Raw genomic sequence first — 18657 nt, 5'->3', positions numbered from 1 at the left:
GAGGGGGAGGGCGGGAGGGGAGAGGAAGAAATGGTAAGGAAAAATAGTAAGGAACGGTTCCCCGAGATGCGATAGGCCGACGATGCGTAACCGGCGCGGCGGCCTGATTGGGCCGTCCGTAAAAATGCACATTGCACCGTCTGGCGGTGCGACGGCGGCGGCGGAATGCAGGGCGAGAGGTAGAGCGGAGAGAACGGAGAGGACCGAGGGGGATCACCGGCGAAAACTTCCTCCTCTCTCTCCGTCGCGCGCACCGTCGCTCCGTCTCCGTCGACATAGGAAGAGAGACGCATAGACAAGGTCAACGCATTAAATTGAAATGTGTTACGTAACCTCGTAAGAGAGTTCTAACTGCAGCTCGACTAGACACCCGGCGATTACGGGGGTGCTCAACTCGACGTCTCCGGTGTCTCGGGCTTCGAATTCGTGCGAACGACATTCGCGCTTCTCGTATTGTGCCCCGCCGCGAAACAGTTCCATCCAGACGTGACATCCTCCCCCCCCCCCCATCCACCCACCTACTCCGCCGTATAACTCTATTATTACTGTTTGAGCCAAACCTTCGACGTTTTTCTCGCTGAATTAAAAAAAAGTTTAATAGTCGCGCGAAACGATTAAAACTACATTTTCAAATGACTATTTAAAAAAAAAAAAATATAGGCAAGAATACACAATTTCGAAGATAGACCTTTCGACGTTTATCGTGAAACTTTGTAGTCTCAAGATAATTATTCACTCCCTCGCGGGAAGACGGACGGATTCGCGGGATGAGTTGGAGCGAAGTGGATGAACTCGAAATGAAGACGCTGTGTGAAAGCTTCGAGGATAATAGCCGGCGGATCCTCGATGCAACCGCGCGCACGACCGTGCGAGAGCGGTGCACGAATGCATCGGCAACAGCACGCGCTCGGAGGACTCTCGAGACGGGCTACGCCAGTGCCGGCACGAATGCATTTACGCGTCTAGACTTAATAAAATAAAAGAAACGCCCGCGCACACCCGCACGAGTGGGGCTGCGAGAGCAGTCGTGGGGAAACGGGAGAGGGCGATTTAAAAACACACAGCTAGAGACCGCAGCGGAATTTCCACCGCGTATCCTTCCTGGCTGAGAACACTATCCTAAACCTGTCCCTCGCGCAAACTTTATTGCGCCTTCGGACTTATCTCTTTATGAGAAACAATCTTATTTCACCCGCGCGAAAAACCGTAATATATCACGGTTTGATTGCGCATTAATCATCACGCCGCGTTCAATCGCTACAGTCAATCAATTTCGATTTTACGATGCTGTAATATAGGTATTACTCGCGGCTATTAAATTTATTCGGAGATCTCGAGAAATTAAGAGTACGAAGCTTCCTATCTAGACATTCTGCGTGAATGGTTGATTACGATAAAAATAAAATTAATCGATCAGGAATTATCGCTTAGCTTGCTAGAAGGATCATAAACGCGCAATTTTCCTGCTCCACTAAAGTTTTTCTTGGCTCTCTTCGACGCGATACTTTTATCGGTTCATCGAGATATTTTTACGTGACGAGGGCAACGTTTCGCTGAGAACGCCGATGCCGACCGTCGTCGGCCGACGTCGGCGGATTTGCCTGTTGTACGTTACGCGTCGAATCCTCCAATTTCCAAGATACTCGCGCATGCTACACGCGCAAATGAATAAGTCGTGGGGAAAAAAAAAAGATTAATCGATATCTTTCACCAACGAGTTTACGTCAAATCGCGGAAAATTTTTTCTTTATTGCATACGTCACAAATTCTCATTCCAGAGATTAAAAGATTTGAATAGCAAAAGAAGGAAAACATCATAATACATTTACTTACGATGTAAAAATGAGCGTGGCACGTGTAACGAAGAATTAAAGATTACAGAAATTGTTTTCCACAGCTTCTCTTGTAAATAACACATAACGTAATCTTTCTTTGATGATTTATGAAACTTGGAATACACAGTGAAAAAATCCATAGATATGAAAGAAAAAAGTTATAATATAAAGATTTGAAATGTATTTATTGAAGTATCGTATATTGCTGGCGAAATATAAATTCATGACAGAAAGAGGAAAAGCGAGGAAAAATGAGAGAGAAAAATAAAGAGGGAAAACGAGCGAACGAGAATGAGAGAAAAAGAGAGAGATATCATATATATTAAGTACACTAAAATTGCAATTGAAAATAATGCATAACGAAGAAAAATATATGGAATATGAGAACTAAATTTAAAAAAAATAAAGTTAATGAATTCTCTAATAATAAATAAAAATAATAGAAATAAAAATTAAAAAAAAATAATTTAAAAGAATTAAAGCAAAAGACTATATAACGTAATATAAACATGATTTAAAATCAATAGAAAGAGAGAGAGAAAGACGCAAAATGCGTCTCGAAAATCATGCGATAACAATTCCACATTAATCTCGCTATGAAAGTATTCGCAATACAGCACATTCATGCACAACACGAGACTGGAAATAAAGCACGAGCTAAGCAATTGTTAAAAGAGCGCGCTTAAAAATAAAGCGATAGAGAAAAGTACACGGCACATCTTATCGTAATGCCTTACCGAATAATAAAGGCCTCTAGGGAGGCTTACCTGCTTGAGGTTACATTTTCTCTAAAAGATACAAGAAGCATACATTGTAATACTAGATATGCGTACGCTAAGCGGAGTACGTGATAAACAATTATAATAAATTTGTGCGACGCGCAAATAGGATTCAGTATGAGAAAGAGTGAAATAATAGATTGAATAAAACGAGATGAGGACTACTTTTCTGAGACAACCATCATAGATAGTAATATTAAGTTACTTTCAGTTTTCACCTTTCCTCGTAATACTAAAAATGATCTTTTCGAATTTTGTTTCAACTTACTCCCGATTTGTGCCCGATAGTTGTTGATTGGCAGTCAGATTGGCAGTCTGTGACGCGTTCTCAATGGAGATATTGGCATTGGCTATGAAAAGCTTTACCGGATCGGGAGTATCATTCTGATACTCCAGAGTATCAGTTTCGTTTCCCTCTTGGAAACCTAGATTTTGCTCCTCGTAGTCTGTAGTCGCGCTCTCGTCGGTGTTATCGTAACCCAGAGAGTCCGCGAAAGCCGGTATCACCCTATAAACGTCGTCTCCAACCCATTCTAGCCCCTCGTACTCGCTGATTTTTCTGTCGGTCACATCGTCCGCATCTTTGACGGACAATTTATTGTCATTCGCTGAACTGGCGAAGTCATCAGTCACGCTGGAAGTCGCGTTAGATGTAACATTCGTAATAATAGTGCTCGTGATAATAGACTCCGGAAACTCAGTCGTGCTGAAGGAAGGTTGATTCTTCGGGTAATCTGGCCTGACGCCTTTAAAATTCCGCAGCTGGTATACTATGGGAAGTGGAGTGTGCCCGGTAGCCGCAGAAGAGGCAGACGAAGAAGAAGAAGAAGAAGTAGACAATGACGAAGCGTGAAAGGAGTTTGCAACATTCCTCGCAGTCGTGTGTCTCAAGGTCGAAGGAATGCGATGTTTCAGACCCTTCGACAAAACCAGGGCGTCACCATCGATAAATTTTGATTTTTCATCAGATCCGGAATCGAGCTCAGAATCGTCGTAGGGGATCTTGAAGATCACGTGGGGTTCCATGGCTCGGTCGAAGTTCTGATGAATGTTCTGCGACGGCTTCTGCTCCTCGGAGTTCTTCGACTCGTCTTCATAATCGAAATTCGCTGCAGGTTCCGACCACGATTGCTGCTGCAGCTCGAGTTTGGAAGCCAAGTTTTCGTAATCGATTACCGCCTGACGATTATAAGCATCAAAGTCGAAGTCTTTGTCGTGAGAAGCCTTCCCCTTATATCGATTCTTCTTCCTTTCATTCCTCGATACGTCCACGTCAGGATCACTACGAGACGATGGCTCAAGTTCCATAGAATTATAATTCCAATGCTTCGCCTTGTCTCTGTACAGATTTTCATCGTAATATTTTTTCCCATCGGATTCCTCCATTTTTCTCAATTCTTCATCCCTTCGCTTATCGAGTTCCCGCTCGCGAATCGCCAGCACTTCTTCCGGCGTGTAATTCAAGCTCTTCAACAGCAGCATCTCTGCTGCGCCGAGATCACCTGTGATTATCTTCAGGAGTGCCTTCTCCAACATTTTCTCTAATCTTCGCGCATTAAAAGGAATGCCTTTGGTATCTAAGACTTCTGAGTATTTTTCATTCTTTTTCAGTAATTCTGATTGCGCAGTATTTACGGTTTCTTCATTTTCAAAATTCGGTTTTTGGTTGACATAATTTATATGACTGTTTTCCTTTCTGTGTTCTGGATAATATTCATGATGATGATGATGATGATGATGACGGTGAGACCACGACGCGTTAGTCGTGATGGCTATCAATAAAAAAAGTACGAAGGATTTGATGCCCATTTTATCGCAAATAACGAACAATTCACCGTCAAGTTTAATGCACTCAAATATAATATTCAATCGCAGCAACGATTGAATCACTCGTGTTCCAAAAATTGAATAGTCTTGTGAGAAATAAAATAACTTGGAGCGCTCTCCAAGAATAATTTTAAACCTGGGTGGATGATTCACTGAAAAAAAAGTGTCAAGCCTCGAAAATTTCGTAAGTTGCAGCTTGACAGCTGCAGTCTACAAATAATCTTCAAATTACCAGGAGAAAGTAACCGACTTTCCGACTTTGAGAAAATCTATCGTGCGTGTTGAACTTTTTCCTCTTAAATCTTCAAAGTCCATTGACGAATAATTCGATATCAGTCTTTATTTCTGATTGTATCTCGCTCACCTCGCAGAATCACGAAGGAAGACGGTAAGGAGGATAATTAAGGAAGTGTTTCACATATCTTCAGGTTCTCCGCGAAGCTTCGTTAAAACTTCTTCAGGACTTGAAGACGTCAGCGTAGCGGGTGGCTCTTGGTGCTCCACCGTGCTGTTCTGTCACTTTTAGCTGGCCGACGCTTCTTCAAACGAGGGAACTCCGAGAGCACGTCCAACACATGAGAAGAAGAAGAAGATGACACCGTTTCGTAACGGAGGCGCGTTAGCAAAATGAACCGTGATTGGCCTGGCCGGCAGTCGCGGACTAAGTTCTAATCGCACGAGGAAGGCGCGAGGTGCGTAAGTAGGAAGGATTCGTAGTATGCGTGTGCACGCTCTGAGCAGTAAGTCTCAACTGAGCCGTGCTGGCCAGCTCACAGACATAATTCTGTCTACTCACTAATTCCGAGACAACCACGAAGCCGCGAGAGGAGACGCGCCGGTGTGTTACTACGATGACTCCTTTTTTCTTCCCTCTCCTCCCCCTTCTATCCCTCTCTTTCTTTCTCCCTCTCGGCCTCTTTCTCTCTCTCCACCACCGTTGCCTCTCACGTCGGCTCGACTCTTTCTCCTCCACTCGTTCAAACCCGGGTAACCCCTTTTCCTCGCGCACCGAAATCCCGCGGAGGACAGCCTTTTCTCTCCTCGCGACGTTTTACCTCTTTCTTCTTCTGCCCCCTTCTTCGCCACCGTTTCCTTCTCTTTTTCGTACACTTTTTTGTATTCTGCCTCCTCGGCGCGAATCTGCCTCCCGTTGATGATTACCGGAGATTCGAATCGAATTGGTCCCTTGACCAAATTTCCGATTGTCCTGATCTTCTTTTCCTCTCCGTCACTTATCCGTGATATCTGTGCCGATCAATTCAAATTTCGCAAAGGTACACGACGACGATCGTCTTGCGGATCATGCAAATACTCACGTGGCAAATGCTCACTCAGAAATCTGTATACTCTGACGTATATACATATATAAGTACAACGTATATATACGTGGCTCTATACGTTGCAGGTGAATATTGTCAAATTTTTTCCTCCTTTCACCGCGACCGCAAATGATGCTGTACGCGCGCGCCGGGCTTTCGCTACCAAAAAATCGATCTCGATCTCCTACCGTGCGATAACTCGATCGAATCGTCTGGCCTCTTTTTAGCCAGGGCACCGTCGCCCTCGTATATTTCGATTAGCGCGAAGAGAACGGAAAGAGAAAAGAGGCTTCTTCTCCTCTTTGTCTGTGTTTCCACGAAGTCTCGGTTGTTCGGCAAGATAGAGTTCCTCTGATTGAACGGCTTCAGAGAACGTTGCGACGAAATGCGAGGGAAGTGACGGAAAAAAAAAAAAGAAGTAGCAGGTATAACGATGTATGGACGGAAGCGCACGAGGCTTTATACACGAAAGAAATGTACAAGGAGGCTCGTCGTATTCGGATGGTTGTTTCAGGGGCAACCACGTGCGACTTTATAGGGTGCCTCCCTCTCCGCTGTCTAGACGAATCGAAAGATATAATCTTTGAATCATAATGTATTGCTTTTAATAAATGCAGCCTCCGCGTGCGTGCGTGAAAATACGATGCGTGGCAACGTACGTCGAGTAAAAAAGAAAAAAAAAAAGAGAGAGAGAGAAAAATAGGCGGCGGCCGTGACATATTCAATTTGCTTCCATTTGCTTCCACGTGCGGAAATCTCCATGGAAATTCACAAACTTTGATTGTTTCTAATTATCACAATGATTCAAAGTTAATCAGCGCGCGGCGCGATTTAATAAAGAATCAAATTAAAACGTAAGGATCGAGATTTAAATTCAATGAACCCAGATTTGTACTGAAAGAAGAAGAAACTATTTATGCATTTTCACAAACCGGCTATTTATTTTTAATAAATATATTGAATTTAAATGAAAGAGGTATTTAAGTGAAAACAATGTCATCTGTAATCTATTTTTACGAAGAGACCGGGCTATCATACTTGGAAACCAATTTGCGACATAATTATTTTGATGGTCCAACAAAATTATTTTCAGACCTCTTCGATCTTGCAGCAAAATCGTTCTTTCCATGTACAATATTATGAGCAAAGTAAAACGTAACGTATATTAACCTTTAAATAAATGTATCGTCATAAACACATAGAAGAGAAAAAAATAAAATGATTGTCGTAAACAAGTCGATAAATAGAGACTAACGACGTAACTACTTATTCATCCCTGTTCAAACCGGGCTAGTTGACGTGCGGAGGAGCACGTGTGTCGAAGGAAGTGCATTTACGGTGTCTCGGACACACACCCGTTTCCCATGTCTTACGCATGATACGCACTTAAATTACATACGTGCGACTTCTGTAAATCGAACGTGTTTTTCCTAAAACCGCCTACAAACTTCAAAATGCTTCCTCTCGTTCGTAAAACTGTATATAACTGGCAAACAATTCGAATAAAATTATTCTCATCGAATGATACAATATCAACTAACAATCCTATTTCACTTCAATAAGATTTAAAATTTACATATATATTGTAATGTAATAAAATTTATAGTAAATTTTATTACGTTACAAAAATTAACGACATAGTTCCTTCACTTCAAAAGTGATGCAATTAAAAAAATATGATTTTTTATTTGTCACCATAAATGAATTGAGTGTATAAAAGTTACTCTATTAATCAAAACTCAACTTTACAATCCGTTCTTAAGATTTTCAAAGAGATCGTAATATCTTCTAAAAGAGTGATGAATTTTAAATTATGTCATTTTTGTGTCATAAATAAAAAGGAGAGTCTTTTACACCCGGAAAATGATAATTTTTTGATGATTAAAGTTTAAAGAAAAAATTGTTTCGCTTTGAATTTAATCATTTTAGCTCATCAAAATAAATTATTAGTGATATGTATTTCTAAGTTACGTTCATTTTTTATTAATCATTCAGGGGTTTGTCATATTTTTATAAGATATCTTGTCACGACTCAAAAAGGGTGGTTTTTTAAGGACTATGAAACAAAAATATTAAAAATATATTTCTATAAAAAAGAGTATATTCTTTTAACCGATATTACTTGATTAATCAATAATTTTCTATTGAGTTAAAACACAATTTTCTCCCTTTCCTAAAAACTTAATTCTTTTAATTGCGTCACCTTTGAATTAAAGGAGAGATACTAAAATTCTGTTCATTGCATTTTGTGCCTAAGCATATTTTAATCAACAAAAAATACAATATTCCACCGATCTCAGTTTTTACTACGTTTTGTAACTAGAACTAGGACTAGAAACCGCGAAACAGCGGTCAAAATTAACCGATGTTAGTGAAACCTAGCTATTTCTGGCTCTAGTCTCAAGTGGGAACAGTGAATCGGGTGTAAAAGCCACCGTTATTTCTCGCTTCTGTCCTCCATAGAAAGAGACAAAGGATGAGTTAAGCTAAGGTTAAAGTTACGCGACGTTGGTGAAACCGGCCCTCGGACTCGGAAGACACGTCGGGTACATAAAAAAGTACCCACGTGCGATCACGCGCGCGGGCGTGCAGACACGCGGGCTTAACTGCGTATACGACATGTACGTCGGAGGGTTATAGGGTGAGCCATGAGAAGGAGAGACACACGATGCAATTTGATCTCTCGCGTGTGCGAGAGAGCGGCGCGGTGGCGACGGCGATGCAACGCGCGGCTGACGTCACCACCGAAATTCTCCGTCGCGGATCGGACATGCGCGCGGACAGACAATCTGGCGTCTAGACGTACCAAAATAAATAATGCGCGGTGCCTCGCCTCGCCAAGTCAAATTGTTGTTTCGCACACTGGTAATACCCGTCGTTTGTCGTCCTTGTCGGTAACGCGTTCCCTCCGCCTCCTGTTGGGGGATGCTTACGGAGAGACATCCGGATCAGAGTCCCTCCGCTTGATGCATCACGCAATGCGTCGATCAGGCTGCGGAGCCGCAGTAAAGAAACTTCCTTCTGCCCTCGCTTGCTGCCGTATCGTTGAGGATTATTTTCAAAACCTGGCGCGCGTTGATTAATTCAAGAATGACAGAGGAATTTCAACTATTTGAACACCGGGTTGTTTGAATGTTGTTGAAAATTAATACCGCAATGGGTCCTGCAGTAGTAGGAGGAAAAAAAAGAGAAAAAGGAAAGAAGAAAAAAAGAAAGATCGAATGCACCGCGGTGGATTTTTCGCAATCACGATGGGACTCGGATCATAACAAGCGGTATAATACGTCCGACAGTGTTTCTTGGAATTATTTTCATAGCCCGGGGGAATGGATAACATGCGAGGAACGTCGGCTGTTTGATGGCGACGCAGACAACATCGGGGAGAGAGCAACACATCGCGGCAGAAAAATCCGCGCGTAAACATCGAGCTCCCGGTCTCTCGGAGAACGTCGTCTCACCTGGCGCGTTGAGTTGAGTCGCGCGGCTCTCGGCGCGGTGCATCCGAGATACGCCTTCCCTAATGACAGAGTCTTCTTTCCTCTAGGGCCTTTTCTCTCTCTCCCTCTTCTTCTTCCCCCGAGACAAGGGACGTTCGAATGTGAATTTAAGACGCTCTGCCCACGCGCGCCAAATTATTCCGCCTTATGCCCGTTTCCTCCGATCAGAATTGTAAAAAAAAGGAAAGAATTCCGCAGCGAGATCGGACCATCAGCGCGCAGCGCGCGGCACGAGGACTCGCGAGAGACGGCTGCGGCGAGATGGTAAGGCGGGGTAGGAGGGAGACGCAGAAACGGAAGAAAAAAGAAATGGAAATCGTGCAATTTGCATGGTCTCTCCGGCGAGCACTCGGCCCTCAACGTCTTCGCCTCTGCGAGAGAACGGAGGCAGACGGCAATCAAGATAAGGTCTCTCTTCTCGGGATCCGTCAGGGAATACTACGTTCCTCGGTCCGCCTTCCCGATTCTTCGATCGCTTCGTGGAATCGGGATTTGAATTTCGGAGTGGATTGCGCAATCCGCGCGCCGGGCACCCACGCGTGGGCGCGCAACGCAATCGTCTTCGGACCAGACGGTCATTTTAAAACCAATATACCTGCCTATCGGGAACACGCAAATCGCCGCGCCGGAGAACAGATCTCCCTCTGTCTCCCCCTCTTTATCCCTAGCTCACCGTTGCCTCTCGGCTTTGCGATATTTCACGCTTGTTTCGCGGCGCAGACGTACACTTTGAGACCGGAATGCGAGACGCATTTTTGCAAACTTTCTAAGCTGAGCGAAAACTTCTTATGAGCCGCGCTCTTTCGAAAAATGGAAAATTCAAAAGTCACGCGCTAGATGCTTTGTTCTACAAGCTGATACTTTGCTATAACAATTTAGTTGAAATGTAATGAACAAAACTGTAACTTTTATTATCAGCAACCTACTTTGTTCAGTTATAAATAAATATTTCTATTATTTACAAAGCAGAAAAATGTTTCATAAAATAACTAAATTTCTTGTTATAAAACAACACAATATCTTTGGTGGCTATTAAAAAATGCTTCAACTGAACAATTTTAATAGAAACACTAAATTTTGTTCCTAGTGCATATGTATTTAATAAGTTTTAAATTAAAAAAAAAATAAAATGCCTTTTAAAAATTACATAAAAACAAAAAAAGAGGAAGGAAGAAAGGAAAGGAGAAAAAGATACGCAATAAATCATAAAAAAAGACTTCAAATTTAACGACTTAATACCTAAATAAATAAATAATATTTATTAACAAATTAATTAATTAATAATTAAGTTTAGACTCGTGTTCTTCTTTTACAAAACAAACTGATAACGTAAATTGTTAAATTAATAAAAATAAATGCAGTGAACCGAAGGATCCCAAATAGAGATCCTATTTTTCAGTGAAATATGGAACAACGAAGTTAAAAGAAGACCAGATGAATATCGGAAGTAATGTAGGAGAATTACAAGGTGGAACACGATCTGTGTAGTCGCTGAAGAGTGTCGCGTGCTGTGACAGACGATGACGGATGAATCGGCATTCCAACGAAATGAGAGTAAAGAAGAAACACGAGAACACGAGGAAGGAAGCGTACGTGGAGTTACGTATGCGTTCCGTCTGGTTAAATCGCATAATGACGAGATGGCTAATCACGAATTATGCCACGTACGCGACAACCGATTCAATCGTCGTTCATCGCGATTACGTAATTTATAATGTTTCGACCAATACCCTTTCGACGTAATATATATAAATTGTACAATATCTTATATATTCATTACGCCAAAGACTAAAAAATAGAAAAATTATATCAATTTATAACATCGTAGATATCAAAGGAGCAACGGTAACTAATCCCTTGAATTAAATAACATAATGTTATTTTTAACCTTCATGTTTATCAAAATATAAATTAATCTATTTCTGTGGCCAATTTTGAAGTAAACAATGTCCATATGTTAACGCGTGCACTTAGTAAATAACAGACTGTATTTGAATCAAATTAATACCTATATGTATATATTTTCTTGAACTGAACTGTTTAACTTCATTAAATTATATTGAATAGAAACAGTAGCGATTTACAGAAACAATTAAAAAAATTTCAAATTAAATACAATTCAATTAGGAATTTAATAAGGTAAAATAAAATGCAGAATCAAGGCGCGCGCGCACACACACATGCTCTGTTAAATCAATAGTGTCAAAAACGTAACGTGAGTCGTACCGTGAGTTCCTACTCAATTATATCGTTATTTTGTATAAAAACAATGGTTATATTTGACACTATCACAATTTGATAAATTTAATTATCGTTTTAGTATAAAAATAATTATATAGTTGTTAGTAGGAGCAGTGGCGGCTCACGTTAAACTAAATTTGACATTATACATTTTATGCATATATACACACGAAGCTGCAGAAGCTGGCGATGTAAAAGTCCATCTCGAGTCTTACAATTGAATTTTACAAGCCTCGAATGGCAGGGACAATGTTGTGTACGCACTTTTTGTTCTAATGAAACAAAATTAAATTCGATGCTCTTGTTTTCGAGCTAAGGGAGGACATAAGAAATGGCGGGATGTCGATGTAAAAAACGTGACGTTTAAAACGGGCGAAGACAGCGACGATCACAGATTAATGATGGAGAAGGGCGATGGAATTCCGCGGAATACTTAACTTTTCTATGCTCTTGTGTGTCCAGTATCAGGCAGATCAGCAGGTACTATTTCCGCGCGCGAGGCAGTAAGTCCGCATTTCCGCGCATCGGATTCGTCTCGGGGATTCGTAACATTATTCGACGTTAATACGATAGTTCCTCAAATCATCAACGGCAATTTCAACAATTGGTGGTACAAAAGGCTATGGTAGTTTGTCGCGAACGTACGAATTGCGTTTTACAAATTTGACTATTTATATTGCCTTTGGCATGATGCCAAAATTCTAAAGTTGGCTCGCTACGTAACGCACGTAGAAAATAGAATAATTTTCACGTAGAATTATATCAAGGCCGCGCAGTAAGGAAGACGTAAAAAATATAAAAAAAGAAAAGATATTTTACTTACAGTCTGCATGGACTTGTGGTAATCGAATGGATCAGTGTAAGCATGTATGATAGAATAGAATTTCAACATCACTGATTTTTTTAATTAAACACAAATTTAATTATAATATCAAATTACATCTAATTCGAATTATTTTTAATAATTTCTATAAGTCGCTACTATTTCGCCAAATTTAATTTATTATTTACTAAATGCGTACGTCGGTATAAATATAGACGTTGTTTGCTTTGAAACTAATCCTAGAAATAAATTGATTTATATTTTGATACACATAGAAGTTAACATAATGTTATTTTTAACTCGAGAGATTAGGTTACCGTTGCTCTTTCGATATTTAACAGTGAATGAAATCTATACTATTACGTAAACTTTAATAGGAAACTCATTATTGCAATCTCGTTCTTCCTGTGTATAACGATTATGTAAACTAATGAACTACTAAAGCCTAATTTCTTTCCTCTCGAAAACCTTTTGTCCTGTTTCTCGAGTAACAGCAGACCGTTTGTAAATACCACGAAGTCTAAAACATTCGGCAGACTAAACACATTATTACGTCATGTGACAGTGTCGAAAAGGGAGTCCAAGCAGAATATAATCCACTAGTGAAAGCAGGCCTTACGTCGGCTAGATTTATTTCTGTTTATACTGTACAAAAATACGCTGATCTAATCACAACATTTACTCGACAACTTATAAAACACCTCGCTGTTTCTATAATATATAGTACGTATAAATCGAAAACAATTGAGGCTGAAGTAGCGTAGCTTTAAAGAGGTGATTTCTACGGAACGGAATAGCACTTTTTTTTACAATTTTACGATAGCCTTGCCCGAGAAATAAATTTAAGTAACTTGAATTTATCAAACGGAAGGGAGAACGCTTACACCGAAAGAGAACTCGATCCGTCGTTATCGTTTTAAACAAAAATTCGAACATGATTCTCAGCAAAATAATGTTCCCTCGTCGCGTCGTCTCGACGAGATAAGCTCATCTTCGTTTTTTTTTTTGTTCCTCACCAGCAGCCAGACAGTTTAGCCTTGAGAGCCTCCGATTACTCGAACTTCCTGCTTCGTAATTTATAGAACAATCTATAGCTTTGTAAAGATTGTAAAGATTGACAAAACATACAGAATTTCTTCGCGTGATTACTGCGAAATCTTCAAACCAGTATTTTCGAATATTTTTATATAACAAATGCATACCACTTTTCCAAAGTCAGATATATTCATATTTATTTTAAGTTAAACTCTTACAGAAATCTAATACCTTATATTGATCATGCAGTTAAATTAGTTTAAGTATGTATTAATAATTTTCAATAATTTAATATGCTACAATATGTACCTACTGGCCAACGCAATTAATTTAAATAATTTTAAGTGTTGTTTAATGCTATTAGTACCCCAAATAAGTCATTAATTATTGTCTTTAAATTACTACCTAATAAACTGACCAGTATTAGATTTCTAGTAAGAAAACATTTCTGTGAGAAAACATCACTAATTGTGTACAATTTAATGTAATATAAAAATTAGTATTCCTTCATATTTCGAATTTCGAAGTTACGTGTACATATTAATCATATCATTATATAGATAGGATTTATTGTTGTTAATTGATATAGGAACGATAAAATTTATTACTTCACTATAGGGAATTACAAGAACTTCTGTTTTCCAATAAGCATATAATTGTATTTTATGCACTGAAAAACTTTGATAATTGTTACTAAATGTCGAATGAGATAATTAAAAAAGTGAAATTATTTTTTATTATATTATAATCAAACATTATTTTGATTAGAATTATCTCACTCAACATTTGATAGCTATTACCAGATTTTTTCAGTCTGTATATGTAATTATAAAAATAATAATTAGATTATGAAAACCTCTTTACGTTATTTTTTAAATTAATTATAGATTCGATTTTTTTTAAATTTCTATAATATAATAAGTATAAGTTTACTGTAAGTTTAAATTTATACGTCATTTCATCAAATTATTTTTATATTTGAAACTAAGTTCATCTAAAAATCGCGCCAAATTAATAAATGAGGTATGATTGAGATAATTTATGACATATACGATTTCTTTTGTATAAAACTTTGTACAATATTTCTAATTATCAATCTTTCTTATTTAAATGTAAACGAAACGGAGAGGCGGTGTTTAAATGAAATAGTTAAGGAATTATGGAATACCACGATATCTCGTACAACTTGTAATACATTCTGGGATGCGTTCTAAAATGTAACTACAGTCATAAACCTCTACAATTTGCGTGATGTGATCCATAAAGTTTTGATTACTCCAAAACACTGTAGTTATGTTTTGGAACGCATCCCAGGGGACGATCATAAAAATTACTTCTTCACAATCTGCTTAGACGTTATAACGTGGCCACTGGTCGTTCGTGTTTACTGCATTATCGTAAAAACTGCATTTCAGTTTTACAGATATCAGACGGTATATTTACGTTATTTTGAGAAATATATTGATATTAATTTTGTAATTTTAGTCTGGTATATGAAGGCCCCGAATATGACTTCCAAATGATATAATTGAACTTTTGGGAACGAAATATACGCATGTATTTGACGTGTTGTACTGTATACATACATAGTTAGTGATACTCTACATGCATGGATTCTTCCTGTTCCACAATCGCAATAACATTTTTGTCTGTAGTTTTTACGATCAATCAATATACTCAAAGAATTTCTATCCATGGTGTAATTGGCTCTATAGCTAATGAACTTGTATCAAAAATAATTATAATATATTACATGAATATGTATTGAGTTATTTCAATAAAATAGAATAAACCCCCTTCTTCTCTTTATTTATCAAAAAACACGCAAGTGTTTCACAAGTGCACGCGTAATGCCAGATCGCTCAATGAATGACAGCTGTTTGTATAAATATATTATAAGTGAAGAATAATTTGATATTTATTTGTTCAATATCTATTTAAAATTCTTTTTTTAATATTAAATTTAAAGTTTGTTCCTTATCAGTGTAGTTATGTAAAATAAAAGAATTATAATTAGGAATACGATAAGATAGCAGTTAATTTAAAATTATTACTGAGTCTTAAGAGGTAATGATGTAAAAGATATATCTATAATTTAGTGGCTTAATGCAAACAAAATAAAAGGTCGAGCATTTGCCACGCACTAAATGGATTTTGTGAATGTTATACATATTTTAAGATACACAAAATTACATAATTATAAACGTTTCGACCCTAAATATGGCCATCCTCAGTATATCAAAAATTAATAATGTTAAAACGTCAAAAATTATAAAAATGTAAACAACGAAGGTATGATATACATATCATATCCTCGCAAAAAAATAACACAAGTTAAAATTTTTCCAAGGAAAAATGATTTGACAAAGAAAAGTAAGATTTGGAAGTAACTCAACACGGATAACAAAGTTAACTCTACATGTAATTACGTCTAAAAATAATAATTTGTAATCATCTCTAAATTCTGTTCAATACTACCGCAATAAATAATTTATTTTAAAATATGCAATTTTCCTTTTTCCTCCTGAATAATTCTATACACTTTGATTTTGTGTAATTTTCCTTGCGGAAATGTGATATGAAGTAAAGTTGGAACTTGGTTCGAACATAAATAGCAATTCCGGTAATACATTATGGTTAAATGTATTCGAACGACCTTGCAGTCATTCACGTTATCGTCAAAACGTAGATAATTTTCCGCCCGAAGTAACGTTTTTTATCGTTGAGGAAACAATAACGTTTCTTGCAATTATGGTCACGGTTATTATACGCAATTATGTAATGTTTATTTCAAATCATTTTTTTTTTACATTACAGTCACGAATTGTACAATGCGTGGTCTCATCTTCCGGTTTAGTTCTCCAGTTTCTACATCTCGTCCAGTTTATCGGCAATACCGATTAACTGCACGCCCGTGCATCCGAGTTGCGGCGGCGCGAGAATTTTTATGCACCTGTTTAAATTCCATCTCACGTATCAGACCTCGCAGCGATCCGTTAAGACACGTCGCGTGTTGGTTGCACGTGTATGCTTGCGAGAGTTACACGAAACAAAACGCACTTCGATATTTTTTACTTGTTTCTTGGTATCAGTCTAACAAATCATTCTGTTATTTGTTTCTCGTAGACAATGGAATAAATAATAAAAAAATTTTAATTCCTCACATTTTAATATCTTTGAATGCGCGTTTGTCCCGAAACACAAAGAGTGCGTCCGCTTTTTACACTCACATATGGTAAATACATTTCATCCTTGTGTATCAAGAACAAATGATGTTTGTAAGCGCTACGAGAGCAAACACATTCAAAATACAATAAGCCTTTTAAACCGTGAGGAATCAACCAATCATAGTCTCCTCACTGTGACTTTTCAAAATATTAAAACTTATACTAGATCTACTGTGTTTTGCGACAAAACAATTATTGCGGCAAAATAATATATATATCTTATTGTAAACTTATTGTAACTGATTAGATATATTTATTAAAAGGCTTTATATCTCAAATATTTCTCGAACAGTGTTCAGAAACGCGTATCTCGGTGCTAAGAACACTATACATATGTCGCGAGATCGAACCGTGCACCTATCTACAGATACTCGAGCCGGTAAGTTTGCTAGCACCTGAGATTATCGAATCCCAAGAATGATTGCACTGATCAAGTTATAAGTCAACAGCCTGAACCTTCAAATTCAACAGTTGAATTTGAATAATGTAATATATACCTATATAGTTTACGTTAGATATACTATAGCATTCAGAAACAAATGAACGCATTTTTTAAAGTAAGATATAAATGTGGACTTCAATTTTACACAATAAAAATCAATTAGCAAGAATTTGTCTATTGCTAATAAATTATGTGGTATATAGAAAATTATGTGTAAAGACGGGAAATATATTCAGAAGTTGTTCTCGTTGAAAAGTTCGAAATGTTTTGCGCTACTATGACAATTTGAAAGATACGGGACTGTATTATTGAAATAAATAGAATGTTATTGTATTCTCTGTTCGAATTATTGAATATTTTAAGGGTATCATATAATAATGATGTAAGAAATTATTCAAACTAAAAGTAGGAAATTCTTTAATATAAATGGTAGTATTTATATACTATAATATATTGTATATATAAGTCTCGCTATTCATTAAAATATGTGTATAAAAAAAGAATTTAATGAAAATATATATTTATTTTACATAGAGAACGTACATTATAAAATTATTTTAGAGACTTATAGTTAAAGCTTTCTTGTATCTTTGTCGTGAATCGTAAATAACAAAATACTTTAAATGTTTAAAAATAATGTTTACTTCTTTATTGTTAAAAAAATACTTAATATAAAGCTTTTTTTAATAAATACATTCAATGAATGTATCTAATCAGTTGCGATAAGTTTAGCAATCCTCAGAGATATATGCCATAAGTCATTTTTTGCCACAAGTGTAAATTATTGCAAAATATTTACATCTTAAGGAAAAAATGACTATATTAAATGTAGTATTTAATGGTAAAAAATAGATTTGAAGGATTAAAGAATTAGATAACTGACGAGACCTCATGAGTGAAAGGAAATGCGATGAATCTGAGACATTCTGTATCTCAGCAACATTCATCATAGCTTCATAATTGCAAAAGAGGATTCGCATTATCTTTTTTCATTCAAAATGCCACAGTAAGAAGGGAGAATCCCCACTCATATTCCTCTCGTACCTCGTTGCGCCTTGCACAACAGCTATACCTCGTCATTGATTTTCAGTAGTTCTTCGGTCGTCTGATCATGTTGCACGTAGTTAAAAGGCAATACTTAGCGTTTTTAAAGTGTACATACATATTTTGTCTGTTATTGATATTTTTTTGTTAAGTCATACAACTAAGTATTTATCGTGAAACGTCACTGCAGATAATCTGATTGATACTGAACTTGTGATAAATTAATAGCTAAAGTTATTAACTTCTATCAGCTTTTCAAATTAGAAAAGCAATTTAATGGGGATCGATTTGAGAAAATTTCAATCTATTGATCAAACTATATTACTTTACGTGATTTTGATGTATGAAAGTTGTAAAAGTATAATACCGATTATCTATATCCAAATTGCGATCAAAGTTTTACGAGGAGTTCTGTTATCAACGTTATCTACTTGCACGACTTCAATGAGATTACAAAGTGTACGAGAATTGTTATCCTCGCACGGTTGAAAAACATAATCTTCCGTTTTGCGTTAGTATAGCAAAAAGAGTGTCGAAAGGAAGATATATGTGCATGTCTTTTTAATAAAGTGTGAAAAGCAATGTGAC

General features: G+C 37.5%; 1 protein-coding gene across 3 annotated transcripts in view; it reads right to left on the bottom strand.

Moving 5' to 3' along the window:
• The window catches only part of LOC108776637 (uncharacterized), a 9028-nt gene extending 4514 nt beyond the window's left edge, over window positions 1-4514 (bottom strand). For 2 of the 3 annotated variants that reach the window (XM_018543310.1, XM_018543312.1), the window contains exons 1-2: window positions 2883-4514; window positions 2603-2623 (exon numbers count right to left, since the gene is read on the bottom strand). In XM_018543310.1, the coding sequence (XP_018398812.1) occupies window positions 2603-2623; window positions 2883-4423 (1562 nt within the window). In that variant the 5' untranslated portion in view covers window positions 4424-4514. The remainder of the gene's footprint in view (window positions 1-2602; window positions 2624-2882) is intronic. The other variant, XM_018543311.1, reaches the window with a different exon arrangement.
• Window positions 4515-18657: the final 14143 nt, after the last annotated feature.

Source organism: Cyphomyrmex costatus, unplaced genomic scaffold, assembly GCF_001594065.2.
Source record: "Cyphomyrmex costatus isolate MS0001 unplaced genomic scaffold, Ccosl1.0 scaffold367, whole genome shotgun sequence".
Taxonomy (NCBI): Eukaryota; Metazoa; Arthropoda; class Insecta; order Hymenoptera; family Formicidae; genus Cyphomyrmex; species Cyphomyrmex costatus.
Note: the sequence above shows the minus strand (reverse complement) of the source record. Positions and strands in the feature narration are given on the sequence as shown.